Source organism: Etheostoma cragini, chromosome 20 (genome assembly GCF_013103735.1).
Source record: "Etheostoma cragini isolate CJK2018 chromosome 20, CSU_Ecrag_1.0, whole genome shotgun sequence".
NCBI classification, from domain to species: Eukaryota; Metazoa; Chordata; class Actinopteri; order Perciformes; family Percidae; genus Etheostoma; species Etheostoma cragini.
The window spans coordinates 9548957-9573044 of record NC_048426.1 but is presented as its reverse complement, the minus strand read 5'-3'; the positions used below and the strand labels follow the sequence as shown (position 1 = coordinate 9573044).

Sequence of the window (24088 nt, the reverse complement as noted above, 5' to 3'; positions counted from 1 at the left end):
GATACAGCCCAAAACAATATGTTTATAGCTATATTTTCTTTTCACAGCAACAAGGAGCTACAGACGTTTCCGAGAATGCAAGTCTTGAAGTTATGGGGCTTGTAGTTTTCTAGAACAAACATGTTTTACGTTTGTTCGAGGTTGGCAGTTATGTGCCCCAGGGTGCCATGCCATGTGTATAAGCTTGCATACCAATCAAAGACCTCGCCAAGATGTTTAATTGGCCACAAAACTTACATCTAACAAAATCTTGTGTACTTTTAATCCTGCAGGTTATGCCACCCACCCATGTTGGCATCCTACATGCTCTAATGAACATGAACATAGCTGAAGGTTAGCCACTGCATAAACAGCTCTTGTCTTGCATGTAAACATATAAAGTCTGTTTTATTGTAATGTCAATATAATAAAATTATAAATAATTCTCGTAATAGGTAACAATCTGTCCAAATTGTATGATAACATACATTTTAGTTAACAAAATGTTAAATATTATTCATATTAAATGGTTTTACAGAAAGATTAACATCTCACAGACGCTGGCTTGAGCTATTTACATTTCTTTCAGACAATACAAACAAGTATACAGATCTATTCTCATAAAATCGTGTGATTGTGACATTTCTGTTAAAATGAGGCACAGTAGTTGTTGACCTCTCATTGATGGTTAATGCTGTGGGGTAACTCCACAAAAAATCTCAGAAATGTTCTCATTGCTTTATATTTGTTCTCATTTTATTAATGTATTTGATTTCTGAATGATATACTTTTTATCTCCCTACATGATGGTCTCAACTAAGTTTCAAACAGTAGGATATTCTATGTTGTAATTCTTGTGTAGAAAACCTAAAGCCTTTTAACAAATGGCAATTTGAAAAATAGTTCTCGCCTAAAACTCTAATTACTCTAAGAAATATCCGAATCGTTCTTCAAATACCACCATGTGCAATTTCTGTTTAATTGTAGAATGTAAAATCCTCCTCAGGTTGTTAAACAACAACCAGCAACAAAAACAATATTAAGGTCATGGTCAGGGTTACTACAGCCCTGACTGTAAGTTTAGAACAAGCACATTACTTAAACACACTCACACATTTCAAATATTATCGCAAACATGTTCTAACATGCAGTCTTTGGTTCTCGCACAGTAACATACAGACACTTACAAAGAATGACAACATGAACACACACACAAACAGAGCTACATGCGCACTCTTTTTTTGCCTAGTAGGTTTTCAGCTTAAACACTTTGGAGAGAGGTGCTTTGGCACTGGAATAGATCAGATATGATTCTCCTTTAGAGCTGAAAAACTCCCAGTCACTGCACCCAATTGTTGGGAGCCAATGCACAGGAACAAATCCTTCATATCCCTGCCACCTAAAAACAAACAGAGAAGAAGAATCAATTTAAGGCGTATTTGCATCAAAGGCTCCAGACACAAAAATTAACTAGTTCCATATATATCCTCAAATGTCAAAAGTGCTGGTGGGCTTTCATTAGTCTGGCTCACAGGAGGATAATAAATCTACATCACAACAACTAAGTTTGAGGGCAATCGGAATGGACACATTATTTCACTCTGGGAGGAGTGTTGTTAACAAGTTGAGTACCTGTAGAGAATGCTGTTGAGAGAGTAGGATTCCCCATTAAAGGAGTTAGCAACAACCAAATAATATTCCTCCCCAAGGCTGAAGAACTCCCAGTCCACTGCACTGGGGAGACAGAAAGGTATGTGGTGATGGTGAGAGGTTGAAATGGCAGCAAACAACACATCATTACACAGGAAGTCTTCTCATTGTCTGTCTGTATACATGCACCTGGCATACGGAAGTGTTTGCACATCTGTACCTGTAGGTGACAATATCCTGGAAGCGGACAAACAGCCGTCCAATCATGTCCAGTTCGTAGATGGTGGAGTTGATGTCATATCGACTTGGTCTGTTACCATGGAATCTGTGTCCATTGGCGACAACTAAGAAGACTCTACTGCCAATCTGAAACATTTCCCAGTCTGTGGCGCAGAACGTCTAGATTGACAAAGAGAGAAACCATCCAACGTTTTCTTGAGTAAAGTTACCTACTTTTTTGGCTATTGCTTGCTTGAACAAAGACAGAGAGCTGAACGGGAAAGAAAGTGATACATGTCAAACAAGTGACAAAATTATATATTTCCACTCTTTTGTGGGTTATTTTACATGATTAATTTGAAGATAACCCCAGGTGTTCTTAACATGCCTCACATCCAGCTGTGGAGTTCCCCTAAATCATCTCCTCATGGTTTCTTATGTTACTATTAATGTGTCAACACTACCTCCTCAAATGTGGCTAAATTCAAATATACGATTCATTATCAGTTACATGTCAAAGCACTGCTACCGCTCAAGCAAATCATGGGAAACCGCACATTCTATTTTTGCGCCCTGTCTTAAATGCATGGACACGCCCGTTCCTTGCTTCCCATCTCTCTTTCATTACCCTTTTATCTCTCCCCGTTTGTGTTCCCTTCCTTCTGTGCATACAGACAAGATCTCATCTAAAAGATACACATCTCACCAGAGGAAATCAAAGCCCAGGTGGAGAGAAGATGAATCATGCAGCGAAATGCTACATTGAAGAGCTATTAAGTGTAATTTACACCCTCACTCAAACACCTTCCAAATTTACCATAGATTGGGATAGAGTTTTTTCAGGCTTTTTTTTTTTAAAGGCCAATTCTCCATTTATTTGCCATTTTATGTTCATCCACGTACCTTAATTGTCTGAAACACCTGGAAGCTTCCATTAACCCAAACGTAGATGACTGAGTCTACAGAAGTGGTCACTCCATCAAAGGCATTTGCGACAACCAGGAAATGGTATGGTCCGACTGTGAAAAACTCCCAGTCGTAGGCCCCTGACGTCAGCAGCATCTGGTAAACCTCAAAAGACTTTGTTAACCTGTTCCATTTGTATATCACGCTGTCTATAGTGTGATTTTTATCACCTGAAAGACAAACCAGAAAGAGAGAGAATGCAACATGTTAGATATTTAGCAAATGTCATGCCAGGATTTTTGGAGGTTAACAATAACAAGTAGTGATTTGATGGATATTTAGTTTTTACCTTGTCTGTGATTGGCCACAGCAAGATAGGTTTGTCGGTTGATTTTAAAGGCCTCCCAGTCCCTTGCACAGTGGGTCTGCAGAGTCTGGAACCGCACAAACCGCTTTCTTCTTTTGCTCCACTTGTAAATCACAGAATAGTCTGTCTCGGACTTTTGCGGCTTGTCTGGCCCGCCTCCAGAGTTAGACACCACCAGATATATCTAGATCAAAGTAACAAAACACAAGAAATATCAGCTCTCCACACTACTTTCACCGAGTGGATAAGCTCTATTCATAATAACTCATCTCTTCTTTTGTCTCATATACCTTTTTTCCCATGCTGAAGTGTCTCCAAGCCAGAGCTTCATGTGTGCTGATGTTCTGGTAGAGCTGGAAACCTGTGCGGCTCCACAGATAGACAGCAGAGCCAGAGGCTGACCTATGCGCCATAGCAGCCATCAGACCAACGCCAGGTACCTGGAACACCTAAAGATTGGATGAAAAACAAAACAATGAAAAAAAAGTACTTTTTGGACAGCTAATGCATGAGTGAAGAAAATCACAAGATAAAAGGGAAAAATCAAGGCTGCACGAGACGTTTATGCTGAAAATCAAAAGTAGGATTGCACCAGAGAAAAGCATCAACCACAACCAACTAAAATTGACCAGATTCAATTTCAGGACACCTTACTATCTATCAAAAACCTCAAATTGGAGCAAAGGCACAAAGTGCTGTAGAACACTTGTTCCTAAGCTGTTTTGTTCTTGCGACCCATTAATACAAACCAATTTCTATTAATGACCCCTTATCACAGGATGCATATCTTGTGTTTCATCAGACAAAAACAAAATGAAAGAAAAGAAAAGACTGGAAAATTGACCTAATTGTGTATTGTTGTATTCATCTTGTGATGCAATAGCTCTATCTCGTGACCCCTAGGTTGGTAACCCCTGATGCTAACAACACAAGACTTCCCTAAAGATGGAATATTCTCCCTCTCTTGACCCTTTAGATACAACAAATATACGTTCATATTTTAAAAAATGGAAGGATACCTCTACATCATGTGTCTCTGAGCTTGTAGTGAGGACCTGGTGTTCCAACAAGTAGTCTAGGCGTTTATGATCTGAGTAAAAGGAGAGGCGAGAATTGTTTTTAATGTAAAACCGAGTAAAAACTAACTCATGATCGGATGGTTGGATTCTCACCCTCTAGCACGGTGATCCACACCATGCCGTCGCAGAGGTAGAGGCCTTTGCTGAGCGGATTGAACCACATCTGGCCTTGTAGAGGCTGTGAGCATGGCCGCTCCAACCCCACTGACACTTGCTCTTCTGTTTCTGACAGTTCATGATCCAAACACAAGTAGACAATCAAGGAGGCAAGGAAGCAAGAGAACATTAATGGCATGTCTTTTTCATCACACTGTATCAAATGTCTTGTAAAATGCGTCTGCAAGTTACCATAAGAAGTTACGTGGTCTTCTCCCTCCCTCCCCGTGACAGGCAGGTCTGAGAGAAGCGGTGGTACCGACAGAACGGCTAGTTGGGGGTGGGAAGAGGGGCAGATGTGATGGGTGGCATCCAAACCTGGCACCAAAACCAGCTGTCGCAACATACCCTGTACATGGGGCAGCAGATGTGAAGGAAAAGATTGGACTGTTTCAGAAAAAAAATGTGTTTTAGCAGCTTATCTCTCATGAAAGTTAGCAATAACAAAATATAAATCTTACTGAATACAAGCCTTTCCATCTTCCCCTACTGCCAATGTGGAATCTCGATCCCTGAATGTTGAGGTCCGAGGGGAATGGCCTGGAGGGAACACTGTTTGCCATAGAAAAAAATATCTTAAATAATTATTATTTCTAATAGCTTAAGTAAGGTGTTTTTCTTCTATGAATGAACATAAAGCATCTGTAATTTAAGTAGTCTATTCTGTTTGTAGGACTAAGATGGGAATAGTGTTATATAGGCACTATATGGGAGCTAATATTCCTCCCCTGTGTGCCAGAGGCAGTTTCCACTAAAAAACATCTATCACATCCTGTCAGGACACTGTGATATGGCTGCCGGGCATGAGCAGATTTGGAGCAGTGCCATTGTATTGTGGTGAAGGATCTACTATCCCTCAAGGGAATTCAGAAGCAACAGGAAGAGAGGATGGTGGGAGACAGACCCACCCAGTAAAAAGAGAAAAACAAGTAGGAAAATATGAACTTACATTTCCAGAGATGAACCGCAGTCCACCGTGAGCCTGACATGATGACTACCAACGACCAAGACCAGAGTGTGCCACTGGTTGTCAGCCAGCCGGTCGCCTCGAAGCACCCAACGCTCAACCCCCCCTCTGTGACTTCTAAAAAGGAAGTGCAGATGTTTTCTCGAGAGCCTCAGTCCCAGGATGACCCGTCCATGTTCCTCATTACTCGTGACTCGCCTCTCCCTATGTTGCTCTTCTCCACTGACACCCCTCTCTTCATTCCTTTGCAAAATGTTCCCTTTATCCCTCTCCTCTTCCTTTTTCCCCAGTCTTTTTTTCTCTACTTTTTTTGGCTCCATCAACGAAAAGATGTATTCATTTTTCTGAAAGGCAAACAGGGAGAACCACTCAGACACAATGTACAGTATGGCAAGGGTGAAAAGAAACAAAGTATATTTACTCAAGCACTGTGACTAAGTACAGTTTTGGGCAACAATAAATTGATTGTTCAAGAAAACAATCTGCCGATTAATTATTGATGAAAATAGTTGTAAGCTGCAACCCTATACTTACAATTGCAAATTTTTTTCTTCTCCACTACATTTCAGAGAAGAAATGTACATTTCAAATCATTGCATGTCTTTAACAGTTATAGCTACCTGTCACTTTTCAGATTAAAAGGTTAAAAACTTTTAATGATATTATAAATTACAGTGCATTGTTACAATAACATCCACAGCCACAATGCTGCATAGACTGCATGGACTTTATTTTCTCACTCTGGTATGGGTACTTTCACTTCTTCAACCAGTGGTATTCAGTACTGGGTGTTTCTGATAAATGTGGATGCTCACCTTGGGTGCAATGCTACTGACTTTAAATGTCAGAACAATAGAGAATTCTTCAGGGAAAAGGTCGCAGTTCACCAGCAGCTGGGAGGAAGGAAAGCTCATGGAGCTATGAGGGCTTGAGAAATGCACACCCCTCACTCCTCCAGCCTGCTTCATGTGCACCCCTGGTACGAGTTTGGAGGTGTCCCTCTCGAGGACAAATGACAGAAGATCCAGGGGGGGGAAATCTGCAGACAATAAGCAAATAAAGAGGTCAGGGAGGTTGGGATCCCCAAAAGAGGTCACAAAATAAAATCTACAGGAACCTGAGATGATAAATGGGATGGCAAAGACTCAATCAAATTATCTGCTACTCATATTATGTTTCACTTAAGATTTTCAACAGGTTTCAAAAAGGGATTCTTAGGCATTGGTGGAATCACGGTAAGTACTGTATTTACAGTTAGTGCAATTTTGAGGTACTTATAATTGTTTTTTCATGCAAAATCTCTGGTTTCACTTTGGGGTCTGGGTAATTGTGACAAACATTTCTCACTGTATTTTTACAAACCAAACGCTTCATAGAGAAAATGGAAAAGCAGATGAATTTATTTTAAACAATCGTTAGTTACAGCGCATGTACAGTAAAAAGCTGCTTACACAGTAAGCACTTTCTTAATCAGCAATAGAATCTGATGGCATGACACATTGACTATGTTTACCTTTAATACTCTATGTACATTTTCCTGATTATATGTACAACATTTTCAATGCAGGGCTTTTTCTTGGAGTACTTTTACAGTGTGGTGGTTCACCTGAGTAAAGGATCTGAACGCTTCTTCTACCACTGACAAAGTGGTCCCAAGCAGACACAGCTTTGTTTTAAGGGGACATGCGTAAAAATGGTTTGGTACAACTGCTATAAACTAATAAATCAATTAATGTAGGAGTCCCTGACCCCCCTTGGTGTGTGAGAAATAGCCCCAGGTGGCAGTGGAGCTACAGGAGGTTTTAGGAGGGGTTGTTATTTAAAAAAAGAAAGCGAATAATAGAAGATAATTGCTCTGGAATTGATGAGGCATCGGATAAACATGCATCCTGCTCGTCCTGATATTCTGATGTACGTATATTGTGGAATCCTAACCGCATCCTTTGTCTGTACTTGTGTGTGGATATTAATTTAAGTTAATATTCTAGCAATACTGCACACACACCCACCCACTGTACTGTAAGCAGACATAGACAGTTGGAATTATCCGAAAGAATTTTAGCTGGAGGGGTTTCCCAGGTTTTTAGATGAACCCATAAACCTTCCCACTGGATAATCATTAACTGAACATCAGATGTGTTGAAGTGAGCTGAGGTAATAGAGAGGAAAGCTGAGGTTAAAATAGAATAAAATGGTACGATACCTGTGCAGCGTCTCCATGTGTCTGTGGTGGTGCCAATGGCCCTTAACCCCAGGAGAAGAAAGTGCATAAATATGAGCGATGTCATCCCAAAAAGCCTGTTTGTTTCAGTTGGCAGCTGGTACGAATGTCTCATTTTCAAAGGTTTTTCTCTGTGTTGCTCCTTTTGTCTCTATCTTAAGTGACAATACACACAGGGCAACTGTCTGTTCTTCATATTGAGTCTTTTTAAATAAATAAAAAGTAAAATGTCTAGCCAACAAACCTTCTTTAAAGTCATTAAAGGCTATACAAGCTACTTTAGATTCACAAAGAGTAGAAAAATCAACCCAGAGCATCTGTGCTTGGAGACGAATCCATTCATCTGTGTGGAGAATCCTGCACCTGCAGCTCCCTTTAAACACCACAGACATGCAAATCACTAACCAGCGTGTCACTCATCCTCCCTCAACTGCCTCGGATGACACAGATCTGCCAGAGTGGTTAGCTGCTGCTGCTGTATGTGTGTGCATGCCTATATATGACACACTGACTGACTGACGGACGAGCAGAACATTTTAATGTAATAGTATGAAAACAATTCTGTCAAAAGAAAAATCCCTCCAGACATGTATTACATGAAAGGGGCCTCAGCAGACATAACAAAATTAAAAGACAAGCTAAAAACAATGTGACCTTTGGTCCACTAATAATGGATAGATGGGAATGAGCAAAGCTTTTGTCATATTAGCTGTTCTCCCATAGTTTATTACCTGATAAACCGAGGTATGTGCATAAACCCAGCAATTAAAGTCTCAAACCAGGATGTTTTCCTAAAAGATCTACCCATATTGCTTGAACGCTCAATAATAAAATATAATACTTTTATTGCATTATTTAACCTGCTTGGGGTTTTGTACATATCACTTATCTTTTTTATCATACTTGTTGTAGGTGTATTTTCAATTGCTCTGTATGTCAACAAAGTTGACTCGACATGACTTGTAAAGCATAGGAATTTGACTCTCAAATACAAAGTTACTTAAATACAAAATTGTGATGGTCACCTAACATATTACTAGCACTACAAAGTCTATTTGACCCTGGTTTGTTGGTTACTAGGTGCTCGTGTAATCATCAGTGTGTTTTGAGAGACGTTGGCATCTTGGCTTGTGTCTGATCTCTCTGAATCCTCTCATCCAGCGACCAAGCACATTTACAAGGCAAATGCACTCTGTCTCTCTTCTCCTTGCCCACATTGAGATTGTAGACTGCAAACAGATCAGGATAAAAGATATCAACAATCTCCCCTCTATTCATTTGTTAATCTTTCTTCCTTCAAGGCATAGAGTTTCAGAAGGCCTTGTTTGAATGCAGAAAAGTATATGTAGATTGTCCACTCATGCACATGATTTTCCTTATTCCTGCTTTGACTCATCGACTGTTGCTATTAGTCTTATCACTGTTCCAGTTGTACTGAATAACCTAACCATTCACTCAGTGTGTCAGATGAGATCTAAGGTTCTAAATCTGGCCAAATTATCATACATTAGGATATCTTTTTATAGCCTGTTGCATTGAATCTAGGGTTCCTTTGTCTCTGAGTGAAGTCCAAAGTTTTAGGTTCAGAAACACTATGGAAATAAGTTATTTTACTTCTGTTTAAATCCAGTGCCATTCTTCCATTTTATGCAGAACTCCTTTATTGCTTTTATTAGGTACTTATGTCTGCATGCCCAATTTTCACATCAGTTTAAGTGTGTTATGTGGATGTTGCTTTATGACATAATCAAACCAAACCAGACACTTATTATGACTATCTTAGCTCACTGGCACCACCTAGCTGTTTATTTTCCTCAAGCCACGCAATGTTTAAAACTCAAGCACTTGGGCATACATTTTTAGCAGACTGGGCAATGAAAACCCTGTTCCTGCATAATGGACCACACACCAACTATAGATAATTCAATGACAGCCATGCGCTGACAAGTGACAAAGTGTACAATACAGCAGCCAGGAGTGAGGCTAAATGATTGTGTTTAAAAAGGATTCATAGTTAAAAAATATATATCTATATATATGTATTTTTTTATAGAAGCACATCAAGGGACAGTCATTTTTAAGCTAATTTAGGCTATAAATGATGCGGCATATTTTGTTTTGAGTCAAAATCCTATTAAAGGAATAAAACATATTGCCATTCATTCATTACCTGCTTAAACTTTGTGCTGTAAAGGCATAGAAGGAGCTTTCAGAGGATGTAGTGCAGGCTCCTTCAGTTAACTCTTAAAATAGATTGGATAAATACCGGTCAACTGGTTAATTTTCTGATTTTAAAGCTGCCTAGTGATTGTATTATAAACAAGTACACAGTGGTATTATTTTTTTGAAAGAAAGAAACATCCTATCCATAGAGATGATTGTAAGCTTAAAATAAACATTTTACAAATACAAAATGATACTTGCGACAGAAAGTCTGAGTACCAAACTATATTTATTGTATACAGTAGTAAAAGACCACAAATAATGTACAAATCAGTAGAGAAACAAATAACATGACAAGAAGTGGGCCCCGTTCTTTGTACATTACATGGCTTAGCTTATTTGTTAGCCAGCTCAAAAGATTTTTGTCCAGCTAACTCAGTTCTTTAAATGGAAGTGAAGGCTGTCTTGATAACTGTGCTCTTATTTTGTGAGACAGGAAAGCTAAAACCAAGATTGCTACTTGTGATTAGCTTGTGCAGAGGCATGTCCTTTATAGAGTGACCACACGCAGATTTAGCACATCTCTGTACCACAGTTTTGTCAAATGCTTGTTGTTAATGGCTGTGTGACGGATGAGAGTTGGCTAGTAAAGAAAATGTAATTTTATATTAATTGGGGCCCGAATAAACAGTAGTGAATATTTGAAACAGCAGATAACAGTACAGATAAAACAGTTTTTAAACATTTTTGTCAAATATTTAAATGTTTTGGTTTTTATTTATATAGCCAATTGCAACTGCAGCTCATGTTGCATCTTTAGTAAATCAACAATTTATCTTAAGAGTTTATAGTACGCCAAACAAGTTACTTTTTAAAATGGCATTGCTTTTATTTTTGTTTCATGGCTTAAATCAAACCCTGTTCAGTTATGACAATAATGAATGAGCGTCTCTGAAGAAAGATGTAGCTCTGTCTGAAAATTAAAATTGTGAAAACGGTTTACTACTTGCTACAAAAACAAACATTTTAATCCTGACCCAACTGAAAACTCCAAGCTTATGTTAGGCCATTATCTGCATACAAAGAACGGGGCCCTGTGGGTACAGAACACTTATCTCTAACTCTATTGGTTGGCCTCCCTGACCTCCCGATATGCAACAAATTGCATGCATCATTCTCTGAACTCTAAAATATTGGAGACACTTAACACCACTTGGTATAGATCTTCACTGTTGGCAAAAATGCAGTCAGGAAGACACCAACCAACTCCAACCAAATGAGAAATTATATTTCCCTCCCCTAAATAGGAATTTGTCTGGATGAGCGAATAAAAGTCTGTACTACAGATACCCACAGAGAACCTTTCTTAATAAGAGGAAGCAAATAACAATGAAATACAAACTCCCTTAAAATGTGACAGTTCTGACCTTGCAGTTTGCTTTTAGAGTGATCAAAGTACATCAAATATGAAACAGAAGTTCGGTCTTTGGAGTATTGGTCCAAGCCACACAACTTTTATCTAATATCCATTCTGATACTTCTGTACTGGAAAATCAACAAGACCCCTGGGTGTTAATACTTAAAGAAGAAACAAACAAAAAAAAATACAAAAACATTGCAGAAATCCTTAGCAAAAGCACCTAAAATGCAGAGAATTAAAATACCTTTTTGACAGAAGAGCAGGAGTCACCGTTCAGACAAAAAAAACACATGAAAGCAAAGTGAAATGGAAGGCGGGTGTGTATTAAGTTCAGATAGTGCTTCCATTTCAAAACATTTTCATGCCCACTGACTGTGACCCCGGGCACAAACTTGGGGAGAATCGCATTCAACCCCGATGGATGAAAACCGTGACAAACTACTGGATACTATGCTTTCACTGGAGAGTGAATGAGAAGCACTGACAAACCAGGAACAGCTGTGACGTGCTGTTGGTCCAATCACAGCATGCGGTACCAGGAGGAAATGTTGTCCTGATTGGCCAGCAGAGAAACTGTTGACACGCACAAAAGTTCAGTCCTGGCTGAGACGGTACATAAACAGCTGAGGAGCCCCCTCTCCCCACACAACTGACGAAAAACCATGACAGACATCTTTAAATTGAAGAAATAATAATAATAATAATAATAATAATAATATAATAATAATAGGCTGAGAGGAGCGATGGGGAGGGGAGGGACAGTAAAGGTGGCTGAGGGCGTGGTCTGAGGGTGGCCGTCAATGAGGTGGGGAGGGCTTAGCAGTGCCCGCCTGTCTGCTGCTGGAAAACATCTATGGTGTCTTCATCTTCCATCTCCAGCTGAAAAGAGCAGAGGGAAAGAGATTCCAGTAAGTGGATATTAACAATAATTGAACAGGAAAAAAAATGCAGAAATGGAAAAATAAAACTATGATTTAAAAATATTCAGAGAGGCAGAATATCTAAAATGTGGAGTCAATGTTAAGCAAAAGTCCCCAATAGTGACAGGCTTTTCTAATGTGTTACAATCATGTAGAAAGATCATTTCTGCAATGTTTTAAGAGAAAATAATGGCAACTAAAGCATAATATCTTACCTGTGCAGGTGTATCTGTCTCATTGATAGGCTGGCCATCAAACCTGAACCTGATCTGCCTTATTGCGAGACCCTGCAGGAGCAACAACAGACATGAGGATGTGTAGAGGACTTTGTTGTGAAGTGTACAACTAATGCCTGATGTGTTGCAGCACATTTCAAATAACTGTATGCTGTTGTAGTTGTTAGAGAGGAAGACATTTTAAATCAGTCATTGGGCTTTCAGCTCACCTGTCGGTCACAGTACGCCTTCATTAGTTTGCTGAGCGGTGTGTGTCTTTTGATTTTGAACTGGACCACCGACCCATCTTGCCCTGCAACCTTAAGGTTGATGTGATCGTTCTCAGTCTTTACTCCTTCCTGCAGAGACAACAGTGTTTAACATCATGTAAACCAGCAGGTTACAAGTTAAAGATACCAAAGACATTACACAAGACAAGAGTCAACAGATACACTACAAAAATATAGCACTATTAAAGACGTAGCTATGTCAGTAACGTAAACGTTACCAGACTCCAAGCTAATATAGTCTGCTTAGAAGACATTTCACGATGTAAACACGATGTGTGGTAAAGGAATGTTGTTACACTGTATCGTAGACCTATTTTAACCAAAACAAACTTACATTGAACAAAATAATGCAGGCAGCTAAATGGGTTACAATAGTATATTGCTTCAGTCACAGATGCTAACGTTAGCATGATTAGCTCATGGGTAGGTGGTTTGCACGACAGCCCTTTAAGACCGATTCTGAGTTTAGCCACCGGCTAACGCTGTTAGCAATTTTGTTTTGCTGTACTGGGGCAAAACAAGCAGTGCCACATTTAAAACAACTTGAACAGCACGGCTATGTTGCTTTAGGGTTTATATGCGTACGTTACCTCACCTCCATTAGCGCTTTTTTGGTGCTGCTGCAGTAGCGGCATTTGCGGCTTTGCGGACATAGCGTGGTCCCGTTTCGACAAAGAAAAAATCCGCAAATGACAATCATTGTAGTTGACATTTCTGCTCACAATCTTTGTGACTCTAGATAGCGGGACGGAATACCTCATATTTACATATACAGACCCGTGTGTAAGCGTATGTGAATGTAAATAATAATGTACAATGTGCGGGTACTCATTCATTTGCGAAACAAACACTGCGCCGATTCAGAAAAACGTGCAAACCAGGCCATTTTAGATTGCACATCTGAGAAATGGTTTGGCAGGCGCTCGACTCAGCAATCACTAAATATCTACAACTCTTTAAACCTTTATATCTTACCTTTGGCTTTTCCTCTGACATCCTGGCTGTATTTTTGTGTGCGGGATTTCAAAATAATCGGTTAATTGGGCTATATTTGTCTTTGTGCCGCCTTCTGTCCTCTCTTTTCCTCCGCTCTCGGGTGCGCGCTTTGGATCGAAGTTACAAATCAACGATTGGCTCTGAGAGGACCGCGTGACTACTGAACCGCGGGAGCGCGGACACGGGAGCGCGCACCTGTGCAAAATACTCGAGCACGCGAAGTAAAGAACCTATGAAGGTAATACTCGTACAATAGCATGTATTTGTACAACTGTTTATACACACACATTACATTCCCCTTTATTAATTTGCAATAATGTTTACAAAAATTATATTACCTAATTTATATTGTAGCCCAATAGCTTAACTTGAACTATAGGGTGTGGGGCCTAAGAATTTAATTGCAATGACATGACAAATGACGACATGACTAATAAATACCTTTGAACCTTGAGCCGTGTATGTGCTGTAAACATTTCACACACACACACACACACACACACACACACACATACACACACACACGTATGAATAATATTGAACTATTTTATTTTATTGATTTGCTTGTAGAATATATTTCTTAAATTTAAATTTCAATCTAAAATTCCCTTATGGCTTTGAAAATTGCATCATCACCCACAGAACAGAGATAGAGAGAGAGTGAGTGAGAGAGAGAGAGAGAGAGAGAGAGAGAGAGAGAGAGTATTAACTAATACACCAGCAAAAACAGGAAGTTCTAAAAATGTTGTTTTTTCTCCTGTATGTTGTTGGCCCAGGCAGCTTTGACAACTTGAATTCCTTTCCGATGTTACTGACTGCATTGTGCCTTTTTAACAGGTCTTGAATTGAGAACTAAGAATAAATACAGGGCACACACGTACATGGTAAGAGACTGATCTTTTTCAGGTTTACATTTTTGAAATAGAAGGGTATAAAAGGGAAAAGTAAAGTCTTTAGAAACATCTCATGACAATTTTTTTTTTTTACTATTTAACCACAGACTTCTAACAAGTGATAACTCTGTGAGACAACCCTTAGCCTTTCTCATTTCTGAGATTTTACACAAAAATACTGCATCATTAATCAGCTGACTGCATTTTGTTTTCTATACCTTAATACTGTTGAATCAATTATTTCTTAATTTAGTGACCTTATAGTATTTACAGTAAAAAAGATTGATTGGACAACCTTGTAGAATACCTCTATCACCCTAAAGCTTTTGTGTCATGTGGTATTATAAAATAAAAATTACTTTTATTATATTCCCTGTTTTAATAGTTGCAGTAAAGTATTTTTGAAAACCAAATAAATTATATGTTTTGCATTAAGAATCATTTACAAGCGTATTAAAATGTACTGACTCAAACTAGTATTTGACGATAAAATCAAAACTTTTCTTTAAGAAATGTAAATATCAACGCCAACAGCACAGAGTTACATTTGTCATCACTATGATGGGTCACCACTAGAACTTGTTAACTGTCTTTTGTAATATCAATCACCTCTTTACAAAAATATGATTCAGCAATATCAAATATTTTAGAAAATTCACCAGCACATTATTGCTTGCTGATTTATCATAATTAGAGTTCTTTCATTCAGATTTGATCTATGCTAAGGATAAATTCTGACATAAAATAACAGTGTTTGCCATAAAATGGGACAAGATATTAAAAGAAATCTACACTATCCATCATCACACAGCAGGTGTCAGCCTTCAGCCTCTAAAAAAGTGATGTCAGCATTTATACTTCCCCAAGTGAGGCACTGTATACAACAGCCAGTATAGTTTTAATCAATTTACTTTCACTTTTTTTATAGCTCAAGATACTAAATATGAAGCAAATGTTGTGTAAAAGTGCAATACAGTCATAGCAGAAACAAAAAAAGTCCAGCACCACTGAAGGAATTATGAATCCCAAATCTTTTATTGGGCTTTTGTTTTTATGCAGGATACACAGGTTAAATTAGGCAGAGATTCAACTTAAGTTAATGATTACTTACAAATTCTGGATGCAAGGGTGATGATTACATTTTGACCAAACATAATACCTTAAATACAATTTCTATTAGTGGAACATACTGCAGTAACAATAAACATGGCCTCCTACAATTTAAAATCACACAAAGTTCAAAAATACGTTATCATCTCTTAAGTATATCTCTAAATCAGCAGCTACACAAAGGAGCAAAAGGGATCACATCTGAAATTATGCATATTGTCGCTCTTAGGCGAAAACCTTGTATGTCCAAAACTGTTGCTTTTCAGGAAATGAAAAAATGCTAAATTCAAAACATTTTTTTGAGCTATTTAACTTTCGACAAAGTCAGACAAAATTGCCTCGCCACTGGTTAAATATTTGTGAAACAAAAAAACGAAAAAGGCCAATAGCATTGATTTAGGAAAAAAAATTAAAATGATGAAACATGGAGATAGGAGGTTACACTGCTACAATATGCAGAAAGAATTAAGAATTATACAGCAACCAAAATTGATTCTTTCTATTCTGTACAATTACCTCGAGAGTTAGGCTGAATTTCATTTCTCTATCTTATCCCTTCCCCTTCCCATTAGTTTTGCACGTTCATGTGAGAGTAAGGGCTGTCCCAATCCCCCTTTTGATCAAGGGGTAGGGCCAAGGGGAAGGGCAACATACCCCTTATTTTCAAGCCAAGCCGTGAGCTTACTTGAAGGTAAGGGGTAGCCAGAATACACTGTCCAGCCGGCAACAATGGCTGCCAGATCGACCAGAGAGACCCATAAAGGTAAGTATTTTTGGCTTAAATCATTGATTAAAAAAATTACAACAGTCTAACAAATAGCAAGTAGACTGATGCTATATGAGCCACGGGATTGACTATTATAGTCTAAAAGAACATTTCTGCCTATTCTAGTGTCTATTCTAGCCTTTGGATACAGCCTCTTAAGTCATCACATCATATACAACATTCCTGTTGGCTGGAAGAAGCCAGACGAGACTGCCTTAACCAAACTACAAATTGTCTTAAATTATAGTCTACTTTAATTTACACATCTCCTTTTCATAACCACTAGACAGGATGTTGATGGGTCGTTGTGTGAGAAGAAAAAAAATGGTCGTGGTGTAAATCTCAGTTCACAGATCCTCTCATGCAAATTTGGAATACGGATTTTGACCACTTAGACCTGGAGAAACATAACACAATCAGTAAAGTCGGGCATTGATTTAAAATTGTAGTTTGAGATGTTGAGGAACACGTGAAGGCCTACTTGTTTTCTTGCTGAAAGTTAGAGGAGAGGATCAGCATCCTCATGTCTGTCAGGTAACTTTGAAGCTATACCACCAGCAGCTGGTTAGCTTTGCTTAGCTTAAAGAATGGAAACAAGGGGAAACAGCTAGCCTGGCTCTGTCTAAGGAAATAAAATCTTAAGTTCACTGAGGAGTTGAACTGGATTTGTATAAAACAAAAACCAAAGTGTAAAAACAACACATTTTAGGGACACTGTAAGGCTGCAAAGGCAACCGGAGGAGACTCTAGGAAGTTACTTCACTTAACAAAGAAATCTGGTACTTAACTTCCTGTAACATGAAGTTTTCACACTTTGTTTTATGTACTGATAAAACTAACTAAATATAATGTCTTTGGCTTTAGAGCAGCTGGTAGGTGGATTTTGTTACTTTTGGAAAGAGCCAAGCTAGCTGTTTCCTTCTGTTTCCAATCTTTGGGCTAACACAAAGCTATCCGGCCTCTGGCGGTAGCTTCATGCTGTATTTACTGTACAAACATGAGAGTTGTATCACTCTTCTCATCTAACCTTGGGCAAAAAAGCAAATAAGTAAATTTTCCTACATGTTTTTTCAACAACTTCTGTCAAGTGTAAACCAGAAAAAGATTTTAAAGTTTTTAAAGCCTACATTAAACATTTACAAAACAGAGAAACACATCTGCAGTATGTTGGTATATATGTGAAAAAGACTCACCATATTTCTTCCGGATTTCTTCATGTCTCTGTTTCATTTCTGTTCTCCTATAGGGACAAAACATTCTCTTCTGAGCAACACAATGACTATGCAACAATATTTTTCACATTCCTAGAACATTCCTTATGTGGCCACCAAACCAGTTTGGGCTGGTAACAGTTTGACGTATGTAGTATGCTATAAAGGAAAAACACTGATATGGATCAGGACCAACAATGCAACCGGGACACCTGGCGTGTCAACTGTCCTGTAGGTTGTAAACAATGAGAATCTCCCACACTGAGACAGAGACCAGATTAGAGCTGGAACAGGAGAAATGTTGAAATGCAGCCTAAGATGTGCATAAACCCAGGCCCTGTCAACCCTGGTTGGCTGGATTCTGACTGTGTACGTGGAAACATTAACATTGGGACCACAGTATAGCAGGAAATAAGCACCAGCAGCTTTACCTTTACCTTTACTTTTTCATACCCTTCTATTTCAAAGCAGTATGAGTATTTTTGTTCATGAATGAGAAAGCTCGGTGGGAAGAAACTGTTCTTGTGTCGTTGATAAACCTGTAAATCTTTTACGATGGGACAGCTTGGAGAACATGGTGGCGGTAGAGAGAGAGCGGGTTGGATTGTGTTTAACAGTTTAGTTAAGATGCAGCTTGACAATCAGACTGAATTGCTTTAATGTCTCTTGAAACATTTTAATGCACAGGGGAGCCACAGGTGTTAAACTATAGATATATAGATGCATCATTTACACTCACAAAAGAAGAAACCAAGTCAGGCTTGGAAACTGTGTTACACCCTAAATGCTGAATTCACAGAACATTATTTCTCACCTTTCTTCCTGCTTTGTTTTCGTCTTATTGAACTGTTTCTGAATCTTGGCCTCCGACCTCTTGGATCTGACACACAAACACAAGACCAAAGTGTGGTTACGATAAAATAAGATGTGGCCATATTATCTTCACCATTAGAATAAAATCTCCCCACATAGTTCACACGTAACATAAATCACATTATAACATTATCTTGGGATAAATTTAGCTCCAGACTTTTATGAAGGAAGTCATGAGAGATTAACAAAGGCAGTCATCCTTCAGTAAGCTACACCAAACCCATTCTTTACCACCTGTGACAATGAGTGTGTACCTGAACCTGACCAGTTCTAACCTAACACAACCATAGCAATTTTTGTAGTTACAGTATACCTAAACATGACTCTCTGTGACTTTGATCTCTGACAAGCCACGGATAAAACTAGAAGGGCACTCAGAGAGCCCAGGCCTCTGCCAAGGCATGCCCTATCTGTCAACGTACGACTTTCCCAGCTGGGAACTTGTTTTTCCGATTATTCCAACTCTACATGAATGCAACACAAATGTCTTATCTTGCAATGTTAACAAAAGTGAAACATAATTTGTGTATCCGCCCTGTGATTTGCAACCACTCCAAAATGTGTTGTTCTTTAGCCATTTTTTTTCAGTGCTTATGGTGTCGTAAAACCAAGGCGTGTGTCACATATCCAGAGTTCTAATGTGTTCTTCTTAACTCCATGCTACAACCCTCATCGTGGAAATCGGGGAAAGTAGTTTTCTTGTAATCCTTCTGACAGACAAACAATCTTCTTGGCGTAAGTAACTATGTCATCATCATGCAGACTTATTTCCAAGGAAAACCACCCAGGAGGTGCTATTGTCCGTTAACTATAATGTTTGTTATTGCTATTGTATGTGTGTACTGTATATTACTTTATTCATGCCTAATGTCAAATGCCAAATTCCTAGAAAAAGGAACATGTTACAGTAAATAGTCATTTAGCAACAAGACATAAGTATTGTCCAAGCTTTCCTCTCTACTGAAAGTTAATGATATAAGTTCTCTATAAATACAATTGAAAATTCCTTTCAGTAGGGTTGTTCATAGCTCACTGCACACTTACCCAAAGTTCTCACACTTGCAGCAGCAGAACAGGCAGACCAGGAAGGCGATGATGATAATTCCTCCGAGCACTGCCAAGGTGATTATCAATGTCTGGAAATTCACTACAGACCAAGACAGAGGAACACAATGACAAAGTTAAGAGGGAATCCACAGTCAAAGACCTACCTTCATTATAGAAAAAATATGTATTTTACCTTTTTTTCTACGTATTTTGCAAGGTAAATACAACTGATCTATCCACTTGTAATGCTGCTTGATCCACATGTAAATACAGTATATATCTTAGCATATTCATATCAAACTGTACTGTATGTAACATTTTCTGGTAACACTTTATAATAGCCATCACTACTAGATGGTAAATTGATAGTTAATTCATCTTTAGTTAATTGTCATTTAACTGTTAGCAAACAGTCATTTGACTGATAACAAACAATTAAAATATAAGTAATAATGGTTACTAATTAACAGTTTATTGTTACGCTAATTATATTCCTCATGCACTATATTAGGTATTGGGTAATGATTAAAAAATATTTGTACATCTTTAAGAAACCATTTTTAAAACATCTATAAACATTACATCAATAGATGGACCAGATATTCCTCACACTTTGTTAAGGGTGACTAGTTGGTTTGTAACCGTCTATAACCATCTATAATGGTTATAATAAAGTTGCAATAGATGACTTGTTGCAAAAGTTACCTTGTTGCAAAAGTTATACTATACTATGGTTACATATATATATATGTAACATGAGCAAGGCCCTTAACCTCCAAACACTCCAGTGGAGCTGCTCAGTGGCCAGCAGATCAGACTGTGGTTGTACTGGGCAGCTTCCAGGTATGATTGTGTAACTTTGTGAATGTAATCAGGGCGTTCCTGCAAAAGGTTAAATATATAGACACTTTAACTTTTCTGTGTAAATTGCATGTATGTAAGCACATCTCTCAGAGCAAGGAAAGCTGGCTCTGTTGTAGGCGCATCACTTTAACATCAGATAAAAGGACCCTGAACAAACTGCTCAACATTTTGGACCATGACTGTCATCCACTCCACAGCACTATGACAAAGCAGAAGAGCATGATCAGCTCAAGACTACGCTCGCTCCCCAACACAACTGACAGACTGAGAAAGACATTTGTCCCCAGGGACACCATACAACTCTAAATTGCTTCACAAAAGGGAAGAGGAGAGACAGACTTCTCTGCAAAGTCTGTCTGCCTCTCCACCACCTCCACTATCTTCTATAAAAGCAACAATAACAATAGTTATTTACTGACTGTCCACTGGCCCACTGTTTACTGCTTATACTGTTAAAAGGCTATAGTAGCCCATGTAAAACCCCTCCCTCCCTCCTTCCCCCAGCCTGGATTGAGTAATACTTGAACAGTGGACCCTTATTACTTCAAACCTCTAATATTGACTGTTAATTTGTGTCTATCCTACTGTCTAATTATTCCCTTATAATGCCCATATGTAAAGCGGTCTTTTGTTTTCCTTAATTCTTGCACTGCTATAGTTTTTATTCTATTATATTGTTCATATGTAATCTTCTCTAGACTTTATCCTTGCACTATTGGACTTATTTGCACTTCAAACATAACACACACTTTCAAGGAGCACCTTGGCTTACCATGCATACTGAATTACAGGGTCAGTCCCTGCCCTGTCACTGCAAGCGTCTCATGCTTCTACATCCCTTAGTACATTCATGTGGATTTGTATTTAGAATCTTTTCTTTTATTGTCCATATTATTAACGTGGATTTGTTTTTATCATCCTGTTCATGATGTTTATGTGTGCTGTCTCTAAGCTATGGGGACCTTGAATTTCCCCTTGGATATCAAGTATATAGCATAAGTAGCCTACAAGTAAGATATAAAGTATATATCTATCTATCTATCTATATATTTAACTATCTATCCATCCATCTATCTATCTATATCTTACAGCCATCGGAGACCAGCTGAAATGATTAGTCAATTAATTTGTAAGTCAATTAACAGAAAGTTTATCAAGTATTATTTTTAAACGGATTAATTATTGAATTCATTTACAAAGCAAAGACACTGCTTTACTGCTTTATTCTATTTTTATATCATTTTAAATTGTTATGGGTTCCCTTAACCTTACCTAACCCATCAGACACAGAGCTAAGTAACCTACTACCAACCTATTACTGTTGGCAATTCTGCTTATCTTGCCCTGAGCTGCACAAGCTTTTGTCTTCTTTAAAATGTATATTTGAGTATCCGTAGATAAAAGTTTGATTGTATGTGATGTGTGTGTGCACTCTCTTACTCCAGCAGAGCCCCCAGCGGGCTTCATTCAGTGGACAGAGGGCATGGGGTGGAAGGATGGTCCTCCCTGGATACGTGACACACGCCTTGGTTGTTTGACACCACAAGCACTGTAAAAAAAAATACCAAAGCACATACTTACCTCTTTATTATTTCAACAAAGAATGAATTGTTAGATACTTAGGGCAATTGTAGCACACACACTCGGTTATTACGTATCAAACCAGTCTAACAAGAGTGGAGGTGAAGGGGGAGCCACACACACACAACACACACACACAAAAGGTTTTCTTCCCCAGGACTTACCGTCACATTGCTCAGACATTCCTCGCAGCTTGTCCCGTTCTTTGCCTCACACACTGTAAGGGGTAAAAGTTTGTTTAGTTGAAACAACCAAAATGAATCTACAAGAAGTAAATAAAGGAGTAAACTCTGTCAACATGATTGTGGAAGAACAAACGTGTTTGCCTCAGTAGAGAAATTCCTCTAATATTAGCTGAAAATATGAGAAACAGATTAAAGCAGGCCTGTGCTCACTGGGGTTTTTGTAACTACTGCTAATCCTCCTGGGGCATTTTCCATGGAGACACAGCACGGTAAACACACAAGAAGGCTCCTGACCAGTTATGTTATTATCATCAGCACATTGCACTGGACAAGAGCTGGGTTTGTCTAAAATTGGTTTCAGTCAAATTGAGGTGTAAACAAAAGACTCATTCTCATGTGGTTGGTTTGTTAGTGGCTACTCCTGCTGGTTTCTTCCTCAAACAAAAAAACCTGAGGGGGGTTGTGAAGTGAAAACTCGTTGTTCCTGCTGAGAGGTTTCAACAATACACAACGATATGTAACTAGCAGAGGCACAATTATATCAATGCAATCACTGATCATCTTGTTTTCATGTGTCTCTTATAAGCAGAAACTTTTCTTCCTCTACCTTTCTTAATTATTTTTATGAGAAATACAAACAATTGAAGCTACATTAAATGTTTTGGTTGCTTATTGTCCTGTTCTATTTACCCTGTTTAACAGAAAGTGTAAGACCCAAGGGAACTAAAACAGTAATATCTTACAAAGAGAAAAATGATTGGCCAAAGAAAAGCCTCAATAAATCAGGGGTGGACTTGTATCAGTACTATTTATCTAAGACATTGTAAAAATAACAAGGCAGCTAAAGGCGATTAAATCAAATGGAGAGCACAGAGCAGCCATTAATGAGTCTCACTCCTACCTATGCCAGGTGAGGAAGACTGAGCGGCAACTGTCGCCAAACCGAAGAGAAGCAGGAGAGCAGCGTGAAAAATCCTTGAATCCATCGCCACACCACTGAGAAAAGATAATTCCAGATGTTATTCTTCAAAATTTTCGTCCGAGAAGATTTGAAAAACCGATGAGAGCAAAAACAGGAAATGTTTTGGTTGCTGAAACTCGAGAAGTGACCTTACCCGAGAAGGAGCCAAACGCCGAATCCTGACGCACACTCGTTACGCACCAACGACGCAACGATAAAGGAGAGGAATGCGTGTGTGTGCGCCACTGTGTGCATGTTTTCCTTGGATGCTGTAGTACTCTTCTTCAATTCTAAGCAGCATTTTACTAATTTCTCTAGTTTTAACACCTTATAGCCTATATAATCAGGTAGTGAGTTCATAAGATTTGTGGCTTTTCTCTAACCTTTGCTCTTTTTTGTGTGAAATAAGGTTAGTGAATAATTTGAAATTAATGCTGCTGTTGCTCTCTGAAATGCAGTGGAAGTACAGTATAAAGTAATATAACATGGAAATATTAATGGAGTACCTCAGAATTGTACTTAAGTAACTACAGTGCTTAAATACATTCCCTTAGTTACTTTCCAGCACTGTTGGTGTGTTAAAAGATAAATTCGCAGACAACATAAAATAGAGGACAATAATTCCAATAATTTATTAAAGCATAATTTTGTAAAGCCAGTTACAAATAATAAAGAACAACACACATATCTCTCTCTTTCTCTTTTCTTTTTGTATAACAAGCACAATGTTTTACTATAATGTTAATGATGATAACAGGCATAACATAAGAAAAGAATGGGCCCCACTCTGGCCGCCTGCGGCTGATAACAGGACCCTTTGTGATGAAGTTGCCCTGAACTGATTTGCAATCAGAAATCTAACTTCAATTTATTGTTTTCTTTTTAGCAAAAGACACTGATCACATTCAGCACCATGGGGCAACTTCTCCATACTCAGTGTAATATCAGTAACAGACAGAACCATGTAGAATAACCAGAACAGACAGCTCCAGGTTCCTCCTTAATTATGGCTTATGGGTTCTCTGGTTCTCCTCTCATTATAGTTAAAA

The 24088-nt window shown here is 38.5% G+C and overlaps 3 protein-coding genes across 3 annotated transcripts; all 3 read right to left on the bottom strand.

Annotated features, from left to right (window-relative positions):
• Positions 1–368: 368 nt before the first annotated feature.
• On the bottom strand, positions 369–7877 carry tspeara (thrombospondin-type laminin G domain and EAR repeats a). Its single transcript, XM_034858363.1, has 13 exons — positions 7527–7877; positions 6139–6362; positions 5306–5667; positions 4818–4908; positions 4549–4705; positions 4294–4425; positions 4141–4211; positions 3412–3570; positions 3104–3305; positions 2752–2984; positions 1850–2028; positions 1612–1713; positions 369–1378 (listed from the first exon to the last, which is right to left on the bottom strand). The coding sequence occupies exons 1-13, from the start codon at positions 7657–7659 to the stop codon at positions 1225–1227; spliced, it is 2199 nt and encodes a 732-aa protein (XP_034714254.1). The 5' UTR covers positions 7660–7877; the 3' UTR covers positions 369–1224.
• Positions 7878–9977: 2100 nt separating this feature from the next.
• Positions 9978–13694, bottom strand: sumo3a (small ubiquitin like modifier 3a). The gene is made up of 4 exons (XM_034858528.1): positions 13528–13694; positions 12493–12621; positions 12263–12334; positions 9978–12006 (listed from the first exon to the last, which is right to left on the bottom strand). Exons 1-4 carry the CDS (start codon positions 13546–13548, stop codon positions 11944–11946), a joined length of 285 nt encoding a protein of 94 aa, XP_034714419.1. The 5' UTR covers positions 13549–13694; the 3' UTR covers positions 9978–11943.
• Positions 13695–15457: 1763 nt separating this feature from the next.
• On the bottom strand, positions 15458–23309 carry pttg1ipa (PTTG1 interacting protein a). Its single transcript, XM_034858960.1, has 8 exons — positions 23194–23309; positions 22980–23074; positions 22058–22110; positions 21753–21861; positions 19446–19548; positions 18343–18408; positions 17511–17557; positions 15458–16714 (listed from the first exon to the last, which is right to left on the bottom strand). Exons 1-8 carry the CDS (start codon positions 23292–23294, stop codon positions 16677–16679), a joined length of 612 nt encoding a protein of 203 aa, XP_034714851.1. The 5' UTR covers positions 23295–23309; the 3' UTR covers positions 15458–16676.
• Positions 23310–24088: the final 779 nt, after the last annotated feature.